Consider the following 17998-nt stretch of genomic DNA (forward strand, 5'->3'; position numbering starts at 1 on the left):
GTATAATTCTAAATGACGTATCATGAAAATCTCTCAGTGATTTTTCATAAACTGGCAACTAAGAATATTCAGCTAACAACGGTTCTAAACATTTTTTAAAATTAATTTAAAGTTGTCTGCAACCAACCTGTTTTAGAACAAATACTATTCTAATGATAATCTTTTCCTTTAGTTCCTCTAAGTCTTACAGTAAATTAAATGTAAAAATCTGACACTGATTTAACATCTCTAAATCTCTATAAAGGTGACATTGGGTATTGAAATAGAGTTGAATGGGGAAAGGAAAAATCTCAGTTAATGGATAAAACAGCAAAACAGAAATGTCCTACTCATCATGCACGGGAAATGGACAGAAAGGAGGTCAAAACTGGAAGGGAGAGGTAACTGGCTACCCAAAGTAGAAGAGAATATGTCCTTCGACAAATTGAAAATCCTGAGGACAAATTAGAATCAAACTTAGTATTGAAAAGGAAACCAATTAAATTGATAAAAGTGACAATACAGTACAAAGAAAATTTAACTAATCATAATGTCATAGGGCAATTATTCTTACTAAAGAGAAAATGAATGATGTCCATTTTTTTCTGCATGATGTATTTAAATAAGAGGAATCAGGACAGTTGCTGAAGCACAAAAGCAAAATATTAATAGATCTAAAGAGGAGGATCACAACATGTACAATCCTGAGAAAGACTACCATGTCTTATATACAGAACAAGCCATCTAATCACACACACTTAACTAAAATTATAAGCAGAGGGACATCTTCCCTCTTTGTTTGCTCAAAACAGCTAATCAGCTTTCTTTAAAAGCACCAGAAAAGTGACTGAATAGTTTCACTTCAAACAAAATCCTTTCATAAATATAACAAACTGATAATGAGTACTAGAAAAGACCTGTTCCATACTAGTTTCTCCACAGCAGGAACTTAATCACAGATTAGAAAATTCTTTTCCTTACAAAAGACTTTCAGAAGTGATATATTAACTGAACGTTTAACCATGTCCAAAAGCCACACAAGTACATGCCAATAGAAATCTGTTTGAAATCCCTCATATCTTGTTGTTTTAACAAAGTCCATGATGAATGCCTAGTTGATTCTCAGTTATAGTTTTAACCCTTTCCCCTCTCAGCTTTTTCTTTTAAAACACATCTTTAAATCTTGAGCTTTAGTAAGCAATCACTTAAATTTATAAATATTAGACGAACAGCAGTAAATTTTATGAAAAGTGAAATTAGAATAAGAGCAACAATAAGAGAGATAAGTAATAAATACCTCCCTTTCACGTGGTGGAGACTGAGATGGTTCCACCACTGTCTATCCCAAAAATATATAGAAGCTGCAGAGAATAAAACACCATTAGGAAGACCACCCACAATGCAAAAGAAAAGTATCCATTTAATAATCCATCTCTTGAATGAAGTTTATTCCAATTTTAACAGCAACAGAGGTCCTCACTGCAGATTAGTAACTGAAGAACAGAATAATGCAATGACTAGAATAGTCTATATCTACAGTCTATTACTGCAATGATAGACATGATAATACATGGAACTTTTTATTTTCAAGTCCTCTTTTCTCATTTTTGCAAGAAAACACATTTAACTCCTTTTCCTAGAGATATTTAAGTATAAATTGGGCAGCTTGGTAGTATAGTGTTGATAAAGGGCTGGACTACAAAGTTAGGAAGATAGAAATTTGAATCCTGCCCCAGGCACTTTCTAGTTGTGTGATCCTAGACAAGTCACTAAAATTCTTCTAGCCTCAATTTCTTCATCTACAAAATATAACAATAGCACCTGTTTTACAAGGTTGTTTTGAGGATAAAATAATATACGTGAAGTGCCTTGTAAACCTTAAAGCACTAAATAAATTCTAACGATTCTTATCAAGGCAACTAAGTAGTACGTTGGATAAAGCATTGGACTTGGAGTTAGGAAAAATTAAGTTTAAACTCCACTTCAGACACTAGCTGTGTAATCCTGGACAAGTCATTTAACCTTAGTCTATATCAGTTTGCTCCTACACTATAAAAAAAGGGGATAATAATAGCATCTACCTAACTAGATTGCTGTGAGGCTAAAAAGATATTTTAGAGGAACTCACTTCTTACTGAGTTCCTTTTTACAGATAAAAAAAAGCTGAGGTTCATCAAGAAGTGAATTGTTCCAAATAACAGGGCTAATCAGTAATATGATCAAGAACTGGAATCAGGCCATATGACTGAAAACTCCATCAATCTTTCTATTATGCCAGACTTTTATGCCAATACCTGACTTCCCCACTGTGAAGATGAGTAAGATCAGTAGTTTACAATCAATCAACTGAGAACACTAGATACAGCCACAATTAAAAAAAAAAAAAGCATCCTTTGAGCCAGACTTGGGCTACTTGGTTCACTGACCTCCTAATGACATAGCTTCCTTGGTCATACTTTCCAGAACTGGCTGCACTTTCACTCCTACCACCCTCTTCTCTGTTTGTGGTGGGGAAATTGTAATACTCTGTGCTCCCCATTGGCACTTTCATGCTTTTCCCTTTATCTTCATCACTCAATAAGCTCTCCTTTAAACTTTACTTATACATATGTAGCACCCAAATAATATTTTATAAGCTGTTGTTTCCTCATCTCTAGGACACTCTCCTTCTTTTCTCAGTAACTTTGGTGCTTGGACTTCCTCTCCTCCCCAACTCCTACCTTCATAATAGAGGGGTCCAACATACACATTGATACTCCCTCAAACAACTTTACCTCTCAGCTCTTCAACTTGCTCACTTCCCATGCCCTGTTTCTCTACCTACTTCAGCTACAGAGACAATCATATCCTTAATCTTGCTATCACCCACAAGAGTTCCACTTCCAAGTTCATGAACTCTATAATTCCTTTCTCTTATCACAAACTATTGTGATTCCATCTTTCCTTCTGTCTTGTAACCCCAAACCTTGTTCTTTTGTCCTTATTGTGACTTCCAATTCTTCCATTTCTGTTTTTCCCACCTCATCACCCCTACACTAACTATACTCTCCTCCCTTTCCCATCTTGATAACTTGAACCAACTCAATTCTGCATTATCCTTTCAAGTTCCTTGCCCCCTTATGCTATCTAAGATCTTGGTCTGTCAAACCTCATCCTTGTATTACTTCCACCATCCGTTGCCTTTGTCCTACAACACATACTACTAAATGAAGCTGGAGAAAAATCATGAAATGATGCTGAGTATTCTCAACTGGGCCCTCACTGCAGCATGGCAATCTTTTTATACCTCCCTAAGTAATTCACTAGAGCAATTTTTTCAAACTTCTTCATTTCTTCTCAAACCTCTCATAGCTCCCCTTCGGCCAACTCTCTCAACTGAAAACCTTCTCTCATAGTTCAATGAAAATATTAAAAAGTTTTTTTTTAAAAAAGCAATTATTAAGTACTTATTGTATGCCAAGCACTGTACTAAAAAATTGTTGTTGTTGTTCTTCATCCTTTGTCCTCAAAGACGCCCAATGACATCAGGAAGGTGATGTCTTGACTTGCAAGTGAATCAGAGCTGTGCAAAATCATTAGTCTCACTCTGTCCTCCACACATAAACTCTTTGAGGCATATTCCATCTACAACCCTAACCCAGCAAATTATTATAGTCAAATAACTTTTTTTTATAAGAAGGGAGAGAGACAACAAAGACAGAGTGAGTCATTTCTAGGAATCCTACAACAAAAGTGTATTCTCCCAACTCCACTGTCTGGGGCTCCTGTTTATCTAGTTGTGCCTTCTCACAACTCCACTTAATTTCCTACTCTACCCAAATATGTATTAGAATCCTGGCCTAAATAAAAAAATAAAAAATTTAATATCCACAATGGAAACTAACTGGAGGGACTAGATAAGATTGTCAGTAAAACTTCTCTTTATGATACTAGAGAGTCAACACCCAACACTAGCCATGTGAAAGTCACTTACCCTCTATCAAATTCAGTTTCCTTGTCCATCAAATGGGGAAAATACTTGTAGCTATTATCTGTAAGGTAGGTTGTGAGGGTAAAATGAGATATTCTAACCTTAACTTATCAGTTCTTCCTCATTATTATTATTGAGTAATCAGGGACTATTTTTCCATTCCTTGAATTATCCAGGCTATTTCTCCTTCTAACTTAAATTATCCATTAATATTCTGACTACAGAGTGACTGGAAAGGAATATAAAGATATCAAAGTAAATGACAGAGAAGAATTTGGGGAGGAAGTTGATGCTGTGGCTAAAGGAAACTCGAGGATGACCTACAGATTTCTTTTTTTCTTTTTTTTGCTCCCCTGAAGAAATCTGCCTGAAAGTGAGTGGTTTGTGTGACCCTGGGCAAGTCACTTAACCCCCATTGTCTCCAAAACAAAACAAAACAAAAGTGAGTGGCTATCCTTTTCCCTAGCATAAGTTTTGATACATTTTAGGAATGCAAATGTCAAATATGCACAAAATCCATAATTTACTTCACACCTGGACTTCTCTAGTAGCCTGATAGTGAGTCTACCTGCCTCAGGTGTCTCCCCACTCCAATCAAACCTCCATTCAGTCACTAAGGTGACTTTCCTAAAGTGCAGGTGTGACCATGTCACCATCCTACTCAATAAACTCCCTATTATCCCTATTCCCTATTATCTCCAGGATCAAATACAAAATGCTCTACTGTGAAATTCAAAGCTCTTCATATGGTAGCCCCTGCTATCTTTCCAGTCTTCTAACACATCACTCCCCAACATACACTCTTTGATCTAGTGAGACTAGCCTTCTGGACATTCCTTGAATAAGACACTCCATCTCTCACTTCCAGGCATTTTCTTTTACTGTCCCCCATTCCTGGAATGTTCTCTCTCCTATGCTCCACCAACTGACCTCCCTAATTTCCATTAAGTCCCATCTAGAACCCCTTCTTTTACTGGAAACCTCTTAATGCTGGTGCCTTCTGTTAATTATTTCCCATTTATCTTGTATATAGCTTGCTTTGTATATATTTGTTTGCATGTTATCTCCCCCACTAGACTGTAAGCTCCCTGAGGGAAGGGGCTGTCTTTTGTTTCTTTTTGTATCCCCAGTGCTTAGCATAGTGTCTGATACATTTTTGTTGTTGTTTAGTCATTTTTTAGTCATTTCCAACTCATTGTGATTCCCTTTGGGGTTTTCTTGGCAAAGATACTAGATTGATTTCCTTCTGTAGCTCTTTTTTACAGATGCAGAACTGAGGCAAACAGAGTTAAGTGACTTGCCAGGGTCACAGAGCTAGTAAATTTTTGAAGCTGGATTTGAACTCAGGAAGATGAGTCTTTCTGATTCTAGCCCTAATACTATCCACTGCGCCATCTAGCTGCTCAATCTGACACATAGTAGATGCTTAATAACGGTTTATTGATCAAATGATTGAAAACTCAAAAATACTATGTTGTTCTTTATGTATCTGAATAAAAAGTCTAAACTTGGCACTTAAGGCTCTCTACAACCTGGCTCCCACTGGCCTTTCTAATGTTATGTCATATTATTATACTTTAAGCACTTTCCATTCTGGTCAAACTCATCCCCTTGCTATGCTCCACATATGACTCTGAATCTCTCGTCTTCGGACAACTGGTCCTTATGTCTGGAATACACTCTTTTCTCTCCTCTGCCTCTTAGAACCTCTAGTTTCCTTTAAGATACAGCTTAGGTGCCACCTCCTATATAGGGCCTTTTCAACCCACCAACTCCTCCCTGCCAAAAGAAAATTTATAAATTACTTTGTGCATATGTTGTATTCTTCCTAGTAGAAGGTAAGCGCCTTGAAGACAGCTACTATTTATTTTTGTCTTTGTATTTCCAGGGTCTAGCACAATGGCTTGCACAGAGTAGATGCTTAATAAATATTTACTCAGCTGGATAAAGGTGAATGCACAAAGAAAACACGACTAACTGACTGTAAGGAGGGGCATGTAGTTTGAGTTATTTTTCCAGGAGTGCTGGTAAATTTCCACAACTACAGCCAGACTCTCCCCGAGGTACAGTAGTACAGAATATCAGGAAACAACAGTGCAATGCTTGGCATCAGGTCGTATACAATCTGTAGCTGGGGGACAGGGCAAAACTAACAGACCTAGCAATGCTTGTTGTAATACTTAATATGAAAATCTTTCACCTACTTAATGCCACAAAATAATAATGTCTGGGGAAAAGCATTAAAAATCCCAAATACTTCAGAGCCCCTACTATTTCTAATATTAGAATCTTTTATGCTTATAAAAACTTCTGCACATTTCTTAAAATGGAAGATCTTAAAATGAAATAAATTTCAATTGCAGTTGCCTACAATTCAATTCAACAAAGTTTCATTAAGTGCTTACTGTGTCAGAAGCATGAGGGCTGGAGATGCAAAAATAAAAACAAAAACAGTCTCTGCCCTCAAGAAGCTTACATTCTAAGGAGAATTACAACATATACACACATAAGTAAAGAGAAAGTAACTTGAAAAGAAACTGTAAACAATTCAGAGGATCAAGGCAGGCTTCACTGAGGAGTTGGCCTCCAAGGTGACCCTTGACAGAAGAGAGTACTGGGAGCATGGTGCAGCACATTCCAGGTCAAGGAATGTACTCTGTGAAGATACAGAGACAGGAAATAAAATGCTGAGTTTAGAGAATGGCTAGCAGCCAGTTTGGCTTGAACTGTATAAAGGAGAGAAATATGAAATAAGGATGGAAAGGTGTGCTGAAGCAATCTTATAGAAGGCCTTAAATACCAGAATGAAGATTATATTTTATCCTAGAAGCAAAATGTCATTAAATGGTTTGTTTCTGTTTTTTTTCCCCCCAGGGGAGTGACACTGTCAGATCTCTACATTAGGAAGATTATGTTGGAAGCTTTGTGAAGGATGAATTGGAGAAGAAAGATACTAGAGACAGGGAGCCCAACAAAGAAGCTATTACAATGTCCTAGGAGAGAATGAAAGGAGGAACAAATGAACATATTAAAAAGTTTTTTTAAAAAAAAAAGCAATTATTAAGTACTTATTGTACGCCAAGCACTGTACTAAGCTCTGGAAAACAAAAAAATTGTTGTTGTTGTTCTTTATCCTTCGTTCTCAAAGATGTCCAATGACATCAGGAAGGTGATGTCTTGACTTGCAAGTGAATTGGAGCTGTGCAAAATCATTAGTCTCACTCTCTCCTCCAGTCATCGGAGTCCAGTGGCAAGACATAAGTTAAGACAACTAGCAATGGCCCAGCAGACAAAAAATAAGTCAAGCCAGTCCCTGCCCTTCAAGGAGCTTCTATTCTAACAGTGGGAGACAATACATGTAAGGGGATGGTAGCCAGGGGAAAGCATTTTGGTTCAGAAAGCTACATGGTTGGTGAGATACATTCATATGGCAGTAGATTTTCTAGTAGCAATGGCAGTATTGATTTGATTATGGTTCTAGATGATGAAAATGGGATTGGGGAATTGGGGAAGAGGAAGTATACACACGGCAACAAGGCAGCAGCAAGAAGACGGTGGAAAAGTAAAGTAAATCAGGGCTAGAGTTGACCTGATAAAGTGGGTCACATATGAGGCATTCACCAGGATCTTGGGGGAGCCCCAGGGTGGTAGTTACAGAGCTGAAAGGGTTAAGTCTTCCAGAGTATGGTTTCTGAGGTGGCAAGGTGGCTGGTGAGAAGAAGAAAAGAAGAAAAAGCATGACATAGGTGTGAACTAGGACAGTGGCCAAGGAAGTGGGGAGAAGATGGACACAGGAATATTGTGGAAATAGAATCTACAAGACTTATCAACTGGTTTAATTTATGGCAAAGTGAAAACGATCCCCACAGAAATGTGTACAGAAAGAAGAAGATCCAAGACAGAAGTTAGGGGGGATACCTATGTTTTGAGAATGGTACATAGATAATAATACAGCAAAGGACATTGAAAAGCAGTGGTCAGGCGGGAGGAAAATCACAAAAGAACAGTTTCATAGAAACCAAGGAAGGAGAAAGCACTGGAGAGTAGGGTATAATTAACAGTGTTAACATCTACAGAGAGATCAATAATGTGAACAGTTAAGAGATCTAAGAGATAACCTTAAAGAAAGTAGCGTTGTTGAAAGGTAAGGTCAGAAGTTGGATTACAAGGGACTGAGGAGTGAGAACAGAAAGTGGAGAGAATAAATGTAGATAACTTTCTAGGACTTAAGCACTAAAAGAGAAAAAAGAAGTAGCATCACAGCTTGAAAGGATGTTGAGGTAATTTTTTTTTAAAGATATGGGATATCTAAGCATGTTTGTAGCTGGCAGGGACGGAGAGGGCAGAAAAAGAAAGACTGAGGAAAGCAAGCTACAAAGTAGATAAGATAAAGGACCTAAGAAAAGAACTGGGCTTTGGTAGAAGGAAAAGCCACTTCTCATTCAGAGATTGAAGCAAAAGAGGAGAGGCTGGGCAATGATGTGGACTTATTCTGAGGCCTAGAGTAGAGAAGATAATAGAGCTCTAAAGGTGGTAGACTGTGATTTTCTCAGTAAAGTGGGAGAAAAGGTCCTATACTGACAGAAAGGATTATGAGATAGGAGTGGTAAGGAGGAAAGCAGGGATTGTAAATAAGTTAAGTAAAATTACCTTCAGTTTGGAATTTTAAAAATAAATTAAACTTGAAGGAACCTTAAAGATCCTTTAACTTTAAACTTAAAAGAACCTTAAACCTTTATTTTAAGGAATCTGAGGTACACTGTCATTCAAAGTTTCTAGAACAGTTGAAGGAGTATCAAATGAAAGTTTGCCTTTATTTAATAGAGTAATTTCAAAACCTCATCACTCGGTGACATTGGGTGAGTCTCAGCGCTCTCAGTGTTATAGGCAACGCTCTAAGATTTTAAGTTGAAGAGAAGTTGCTGACTTTCATTGGTTAAGAAAGTTTCCTCTTGTCTAGTTCCTATAGCAATGAAATCACAGGGGCCAACAAATCACTGCACTTCCTGGCCCAAAGCTGAGAGGTTTCTATTTCATTAGACACTCAATACAAAATGCTTTCCCAAGACTCGGTTATTTCAACATTAAGATTTCAATATAAGACATCTTTTAGAAAATATTAACAATATCTGTGTTCCTGACTTCTGTTTCCCACACAGCTGCCAAATAATCTTCAGATGCTTCAAGTCTAGCTGTGTTGCTGTATCGCTTAAGAACTGTCAGTGGCCTCTTGATCTAGAATAAATTAAACTTAATTTGACATTTAAAGCCCTTTATAATCTGGTTCCAGTTCACATTTCCAGGTTTACTACACATGACTCTTCCTGTACTGTAGTTTCCGCCAAATTGGCCTACTCAGACCTCCCCAACTTTGGCATTCTCTCTCTCACTTCCATTCCTTTGTATAAACTATTCTTGATGGCTGGAATGAACTCCCTCCTCTCATTAGCCTCTAAGATTCCCTAGCTTCTTTCAAAGTTCAGTTCATGTGCCACTTCCTTTGGGAAGTCTTTCATGATTTTTGTTGTCAGTGTTTCCTCTCTCCCCACTTTGCATTTATATTCATCTGTTTACATGTAATATTCCTCATCTTCCAGTAGAATGTAAACTCCTCGTCGACAAGGACTGTTTTTTGTTTTGGGTTTGTGAGAATCAAATGAGTTACTATCTATATCTATGTATATATGTATATGTACATGTACATGTATATGCATGTATGTGCATGTATATGTGCATATATATGTATATAGGTACATGTGCATATATTGCATTCTGCAAACCTAAAAGCATTACAGAAATGTTATTATTAGCTAGCTATCTATAAAGGGAGGCTGATAGAATAAAAAATAATGAGAAATCCTGATGAAAGTCAATGAAACTGAAAGCCATGTTGGCATTCCCTTACTTTAATGCAAGAGTTAGTTGAGAGGTTTCTCATGAAACTTCTCATGAACATTCATATACATTTACCAAATTTCTATATGCTTCCAAAAACAGTTTGTTATAAACTCAATCTGTTTAAATATTTACCGTGTAAAAAATAAAGTATTTCTTTATCTATTTGAAATCAGGTCCCAGTAAATTATCCTGTATGTTTCCTTGGTCTCATAGACATGAGGCACAAGTTATTAGCTGCCAATTTTAAACTTAGGGGATAAGGTAGAGGCCATCAAAGAATCAAAGAAAAACAAGTCAAACTAAGGTTAGGATACCAGAAATAGTCAGTCTTAGAATAAGTTATGCCATAAGTAATTAATTTCAAAAAACAAAAATAAAGAAAGTAGGTCTCGGTTATTATTTAAACTTCTTGCAATGCACAGCCTGAATTCAAATTTTGATAATTTGAAAGTGAAAAATGATTTATGTTCTTAAGCCCTACCTAGTGAATGTTTTTTTTTTTTTCAGATTAAAGACTACAAATGCTGGAATAACTAACAGCTAATGATGTCTTAGAAGCAAGATTTGGAAAAGCTCACACTATATGCATATAAATGTACATTACTCCAAGGCTTGAATGTGATCATGGCTCTCAGTTTTATGAACATTATCACTTTCTAACATTTACCCAAAATTAATTTTGGAAAAAAAGCTTTCAGTATGATAGATTAGTTTATATTTCATAAACTCAGAATAAAGTGTTAAGATATACCAACTCTTAAAAGTTTAAAATAATATTTTCATACAAGTACACTGACCTTCTTGACTTTTCTAGTTTTTTTTGATTCGTCTGGAGATTTGATCTTTTGGTCTTTAAAGCCTTCAGAGATGTCATCTAAAATATCAAGCTTCACTTTTCCACTTTCAATACCTAAAATCCAAGTGAATTGAAACTTAATTAGAAATTAAAATAGACAAGTCCAAATTGACATAGCAAGAGAAAAGTTAAAAATAAAACTTCCTCATTTGTTGTAGTATGAAGCCTTAGTTTAGCTTCTGTTGAAAGATATAAATAGCATATATTTTTAGTTCTTTGAACTACTCAGGCTTTGCATTCTATTTCATTTCAAACAATCAAAGTAAGCTATATTATTCAATAGTTTAAAAAAGTGTTTGTTACAGTAGCACAATATTACTTATTCTGTCTAGAGTAAAAAATGTATATTTCTAGATTTTTTGTTCATTTGAAATGAAATAGCCTTTTGTATTAGTGAATCATTATAAATCAGCTCCTGTGGTTAGGTTATCACAGGATACTACATATTAGAATTCTTCCTAAAATTTAGAGAAACTTTTTTTTTGGATAAAGAACACTTTCTACTTGCTATTAAATATCTCAAATTGAGGCAAAGTTCTTAGCACTAATCAATTAATAAGAATTTGTTAAGCCCCTATCATGTGCCAGGCACTGTGCTAGGGGTTTGAAGGGACACAAAAACAAAAATGAACACAGTGTCTGCTCTCAAGGGCTTACATTCTATAGAAGAAGACAATCCACACATATAAGTATGTACAAAACATGTATATATAAAAATATGTAACATGAATAATAAAATTAATTAAATTAGGGATTTTAAGAGGCAAAGGTGAAAACAGTGAATTCCAGAAATGGGCAACAATCTGGAAGTAAGAAAGTCTTCTCTGCTGTAAAAATTAAGAGTCCTCAAATTAAAAATGTTTTCCTTATAAATGTTTGCAAACTTCTAATGCTTTTTTCCCCAAAGGAGCAATATTATAAATGATGATTAAGTTCCCACTTACCCAGCCCACACATACCAATTTACCCCCCTCCACACACACACACACACACACACACACACACACACAATTAAGTTCTAGCTCTTTTTGCAGCATTATTCTTCTAATAATGCTATGTGGATGCAAATCATGAAATACTACAGTCTTTAAAGAATCAAAATTGTAAGTGAATTTACTCAGTTGCAATGGAGAGATGGATGGTTGGCACGAGCAGGCTGAAAAATATTACCAACAGCCTATGCACAAGAATCTGTGTAAAGATGTTAGCAGAAGGAAAGGTGTGTGGGAAAATTGGAATACTAATGCATTGTTGGTAGAGTTGTGAACTGATCCACCTATTCTGGAGAGCAATTTGGAACTATGCCCAAAGGACTACAAAATTCTGTATACCCTTTGACCCAACAATACCACTTCTAGGTCTGTATCCCAAAGAGATCATAAAAATGGGAAAAGGACCCAGATGTACAAAAATATTTATAGTAGCTCTTTTTGTGACGGCCAAGAATTGGAAATTGAGGGGATACCCATCAATTGGGGAATGGCTAAACAAGTTGTGTATATGAATGTAATGGAATACTATTGTGCTACAAGAAATGATGTGCAGGAAGACTTCAGAAAAACCTGGAAAGACTTACATGAACTGATGCTGAGTACAGTGAGCAGAACCAGGAGAACACTTACATAGTAACAGCCATGTTGTGCAATGACTAACTTCGATAGACTCAGCAATGCAAGGATCTAAGACAACTCCAAAGGCCTCATGATGGAAAATGCCATCCATATCCAGAGAAAGAACTATGGAGTCTGAATGCAGATTGAAGCATTCTATTTGCTCTTTTTTTTGTTTTGCTTTTTCTTTCTCGATGTTCCTCCCATTCATTCTAATTCTTCTTTACAACATGATTAATGTGAAAATATGTTTAATAAGAATGTATATGTGGAGCTTATATCAGATTGCATGCTGTCTTGGGGAGGGAGGAGGGAAAGAAGGTGGAGGAAATTTAAAATTCAAAAGCTTATGGAAGTGAAAGTTGAAAACTAAAAATTAATTTAAAAAAGATGTTAGCAGGGATGCATATACGAAAGAGAGGTAGGATAACCATGTAGTATTCATAAGATCACAGATATTTTGTAGGTAGAAAGGATGTAAGAGATTATATAACTCAATACTAATTTTACATATGAGGAAACTGAGGCTAAAAGAGATCAAGTAGCTTGTCCAAGGTTACATGGCTAGTAAGTGTCAAAGGCAGGATACGAACCCAAGTCCTCTGACTCCAAATCCAACACATTTTCTATTGAGAAGAAAGGGATAACTGGTATGACTTGAATGTTCCTTAGCCTCCCAGAAGTATTTTGATTTTTAAATGGGATTTCTGCAAATGCAAATAAACAGATAAACTGAACTGAATTGTAGGTATACCCTTTGAGAACACAAAAGATGACTTTTTCATATCACAATAAGGTCTCAGCATGGTATTTTAGTGGCAGAAAAGACAATGTATAAACCAGTCCAACAATCTACAAACCTGAGTAAATGCATGGCAGAACATAATTAGGTGTTGAATTATTCAACCAGAAAGTATTTATTGGGGGCATCTAGGTGGCACAATGGATAGAGCACTGGCCCTGGAATCAGGAGGACCTGAGTTCTAATCCAGTCTCAGACCAGACACTTGACACTTGACATTTACTAGTTGTGTGACCCTGAGCAAGTCACTTAGCCCCACTGCCTAGCCAAAAAAAAAAAAAAAAAAGTATTTATTAAGCACCCACTATGTCCCAGGCACTGTATAAGGTGCTGGAGATACAAAGACAAAAACAAAACAGTCTCTGACCTCTGAAAACATACATTCTACCAGGAAAGGAAATATGTATATAGTTAAGTATATACTAATCAATCAATAAACGTTTATTAAGCAGCTACTATGCGCCAGGTACTGTGCCAGTAAGTCCCGGGGCTACAGAGAAATGAGGAAGACAGTCCTCGCTCAGAAGGAGCTCATAGTCTTATGAGGAAGACGACAAACAACTACATACAAACAAACCACATATGGGATAAATTGAAAATAACATCAAAGGAGAGGCACTAGCATTAAGAATCAGGAAAAGCATCTTGCAGAATGTGGAACTTTGGCTAGGATTTTTGAAGGAAGCCAGGAAATCTAGTAAGATGAAGTAAGGAGTAAGAGAATTCATAGGGAAGAGTCAACGAAAACACCTGAATCTAGAGAAAAATATGTTGATGGACTAACTACGTCAGTGGACTGGACATCCAGTTTTTGTCAGTCTTTTGTGTATTACTGCTGTGTGATTCTGGGCAAATCACAATTCACACACAAGTCAAAGAGTGATGTCATTTGTCTCTTCGAAAATAAAAGATGAACAACATGTGCATTATTGATTGATAAATGTAAAACAGATAAAGGTAAAGACATTGGTTATCAACATTTATTAGAGATCATCTATGGAGGCTTCAAGGAAAGACATGGATTCACATCATAAACAAATTAGAGAATCAGAAAAAGTGATACCTTTCACAATTAAGGATAGGTAAAGAGTTTGTGATCAAACAAGCAACAGAGAGGATCACAGGAGATAAAATGGATAATTTTAATATAAAGTTGAAAAATTTGCAAAAACAAAATCAATGCAGCTAAAATCAGAAGAAAAACATTTAACTGGGGAAAAGTCTTTGCAGCAAGTTTCTTTTAACAGAGTTCTAATGTCCACTGATTAAAATATATAAGTACCATTTCTCATTAGATGAATGAACAAAAGATATGAAAGCAGTTCTCAAGGTAAGAAATCAAAGCTAGCAATAATCATATAAAAATGTTCCAAATCACTAATAAGAGAAAAGTATGCCCATGAGATTAGTAAAGATTAAAAAAAGGAAAACAATAATTAGTGAAGGGGATATGGGAAGAGAGGCATGCTACTACATTGCTGGTGAAGCTGTGAATTGAGCCAGCCATTCTGGAAAGCAATTTGGAACTATACTCAAAAAGGCATTAAGTTGTATGGTTCCTTGACCCAGTGATATAACCACTAAGAATACAGACCAAAAAGATCAAAGAAAGAGGGAAATAACTTGTATGTACCAAAAATGTTCAAGGCATCACTTTTTCTTGTAGTAAACCATTGGAGTGTCCATCAATTGGGTAATAGCTCAATAAATTGTATTATATGACTGTAACAGAATATGATTGTACTGTAAGAAATGACTTGTATGAACTGATGCAGAGTAAAGCGTGCAGAATTTGAAGAACAATTTATATAGTGACTGCATTATTATATATCACTGCAAAGAAAAGCAACTTTGAAAAACTCAAAAATACTGATCAATGCAATGACCAACCAGGATTCCAAAGGCCCAATGATGAAACCTGTTACCCACCATCTACTGAATGAGAGGAGATGGACCAGAGGTGCAGAATGAGACATCCATTTTGGATATGGCCAGTGTGGAGATTCTGATTGATTTGTTAATACGCTACAAAGAATCTTGGAGGTTTTTTTTTTGTTTTGTTTTTAGGAGGAGGCAATTGGGGGACAACAAATGAAAGAAAGAAACTGTCTTTAAAGCATTTATAAAATGCACAGAAGGGAATATAAGGAAGTTCTGAGAGAGATCCATGTAAGTAGGACAGCTTTGAAACTAAAATGTTGAGTTTATTATATATTTTTAAAACCAACATGTAATAAATTTATGGTTTAAAATATAAGATTCTGTTTTTCTTAGTATATGAAAATATTCATGTTTGTGTTTGCCACATTTAGAATAACAAAAGAATTAAAACTTTTTAATAAAGATATAGATAAAAATTAGACAGCTTAAGAATGCATGGATAGGTTAAGATTAGTGGATAGTTGTACTCACACCAACGAGGTCACAGATCCAGTAAAGTATCAAGTGGATTTGTATTATTATGTTAAAATTAAGTTGTGTTAGTTGCCAAATTCAGTAAGTATTTCCTAATTTAAAGTGAAAGTTATTTGAAAACTAGTAGGATAAACAATTGAAAAAAGTTAAAAATACTAGGATTTCTTGTTAGTTGTAATATTGTTTTAATCTTTGGCAAATCAACGGTGACTATATATGGATAAAATGATTGTGGCAAGTAGGGAATTAAATTTAACACTGTATTTTTCAAATGTTTTCTTAAATAGTTGAGAAAGTCGGTTGTGGTAACAACTGAAAAATACTTTTAAAAATTAGAAATGTAATTTGCAAAGTAACATTTTAATTTAAAAATACTTGCCCCAGCAACAGACTTTACTTTTATTATCTTGTGAAAGGTTTTATATTTTCTTGAATCTGTAATCTACTCTGTAAATTTTTAAAGCTTATGATTTCTGTCCTTTATTTTTTATAAAGTGCTGTAATTTGGGCTAAGAGGCTATCAACCTTTTTTTGAGATGGGGAAGAATATTGAGAGTTTTACCTAAGTTTTTTGATAGCTAATAATAACTCAGCCCAAGTTATATTTTATTTATCATTTTTTCATTGGTTCATACTTTCTTCATGTAAATTTTAACAACATAATAAATACAGGGATGAAAGGGAAGAAGGAAGGAAGCTAGTTTATGTGCCAGGCACTGTGCTAAGTGCTTTAAAAATATTATTTCATTTAATCCTCATAACAGCCCTGGGAGGTAGGCACTATTATTATCAATTCCATTTAACAGTTGAGGAAAATGACTCAGAGATTAAATGAATCATTCAGGGTCACACAGCTAGCAAGCATTTGAGGTCATATTTGAACTTGGGTCTTCCTGATTACAGGCCACTTTATCCACTGTGCCACTTAGCCGCCTATATGCCAGGACATATAATTAATACTATAATCTGGGCCAAATCCTAAGGGGAGAAAAAGAACTACCGTAATATTTCACACCGGTGGAGTGGAAAAGTTTTCAGCATTTCAGGAAAACCAAGTGAGTACTGTATAAGCTGCTAGGATGGTGGTGGTAGGTGAGGTAGGATTTTAACCCTCTTTTTGAGTTTAAAAGCCATCCCTAAACAGAGATGACTGTATAATAAGAAACTTAATTACTTTAAACATATTTTAACCACCTACCTAGAAATGGCTTTGCACAGCTGGACTGAGGCACTCAATAGTGTAAGTTGTGGGAAGGAAATATGGTAGTAAGGAAATTAAAAAACCTCAAGGAGTTAGGAGAGAGGGTTCAGGAACTGAAGGCTAGGGTTAGCATCTGGTAAGTCTAAACCCAAATCTCAAAGTGGGCATAAAGATTTGATTTATGGTTCACAACTTGGACCTAAACCTTTCCAAGGCATCAGTCTGGGACCTTGACTGGAGTAATGTTGCAAATAAAACTTAACAACTTTAGATTAATGGAATAAGTGCTTACCATAATGCTTGCCCTTCTACATTTTTACCTCCCCATTTGGGATAGCTGAATGTAAGAAAATAAAGGAGAGATATAACAACTTTGCAAAACAAAAGTCCCCAAATACATACTCAAATTACACACCCTTTGTCCTATTACCAGTCACACCCTGCCAAATGCCAGTCTTGGAATTCTCTCACTTGACTACTTTAATCCCATTCAAATGTTGCTGAATGAAGCCAGAGAAACTTATAAAACCTTGCTGACTGGCTTACTACAAATTCAGGTTACATAATACCTTCAATGAAGCAAGGCAATCCTTTTACATCTAATTGACTGACTATCCCACTCACCATAGACACTTTTCCAAACATTTTCATTCAAGAATCCCATAGAACACTGCCCCTCCTCCCTGCACCTCTACCATCTTAACTGAGCACCTTGCTTCACCTTTCACCAAAAACACTGATATCATTTGCTAAGGGCTCTCTCTTCTCCCCTCTTCCTTTCACATCACCCTGATATCTTCTCTGTCTCCTCCTTCACCCCATCTCATATGAGGAGGTGACCCTTCTTCTTTGCCAGTTAATCCCTTTACTTGTACTTTTGATCCCATCTACTCCAGCAAACTGGAAGGTGAATGGAAGTAATAAGAAGGGGTTGGAGGTAGATAGAATAGACTAGATATGTGGGGCAAATGTATGGAACAGCTGAAGAGGGTTCTCAGGTTGCAGCATTGGGTGACTGAAAGGATGGTGGTGTCCCTGCCCTGTAATAGGGAAAGTTCAAGCAAACAGGGAAAGCTGCCTGCAATTTGGGAATTTCTAGCAAAAAACTTGAAATGAAATGGAAGCCTACCATGTTAGGAATGGCTGATGAAAATGCAGTGCATATGAATGTAATGGAATAATAGTTCAGCATAAGAAATAACAAATTAGTACTTCAGAAAAACCTGCATGAATTGTTGAATGGGCTGTCAATTGTGATTTAGGTCAG

At 36.0% G+C, this 17998-nt stretch overlaps 2 protein-coding genes across 6 annotated transcripts in view; one reads left to right on the top strand and one right to left on the bottom strand.

Moving 5' to 3' along the window:
- The window catches only part of ANGPT2 (angiopoietin 2), a 149970-nt gene extending 143073 nt beyond the window's left edge, over positions 1–6897 (top strand). The window contains exon 8 of the mRNA XM_027840321.1: positions 6824–6897. Within this exon, the coding sequence (XP_027696122.1) occupies positions 6824–6878 (55 nt within the window). The 3' untranslated portion in view covers positions 6879–6897. The remainder of the gene's footprint in view (positions 1–6823) is intronic.
- Positions 1–17998, bottom strand: part of MCPH1 (microcephalin 1) — a 330808-nt gene that overhangs the window by 246834 nt on the left and 65976 nt on the right. For 3 of the 5 annotated variants that reach the window (XM_027840318.1, XM_027840317.1, XM_027840314.1), the window contains one exon: positions 10645–10757. In XM_027840318.1, the coding sequence (XP_027696119.1) occupies positions 10645–10757 (113 nt within the window). Of the gene's footprint in view, positions 1–10644; positions 10758–12906; positions 13021–17998 lie in introns of all 5 variants that reach the window. The other 2 variants (XM_027840313.1, XM_027840315.1) reach the window with 1 other exon arrangement.

The sequence above is a fragment of the Vombatus ursinus genome, unplaced genomic scaffold (assembly GCF_900497805.2).
Source record: "Vombatus ursinus unplaced genomic scaffold, bare-nosed wombat genome assembly UNPS02014841.1, whole genome shotgun sequence".
NCBI lineage: Eukaryota > Metazoa > Chordata > Mammalia > Diprotodontia > Vombatidae > Vombatus > Vombatus ursinus.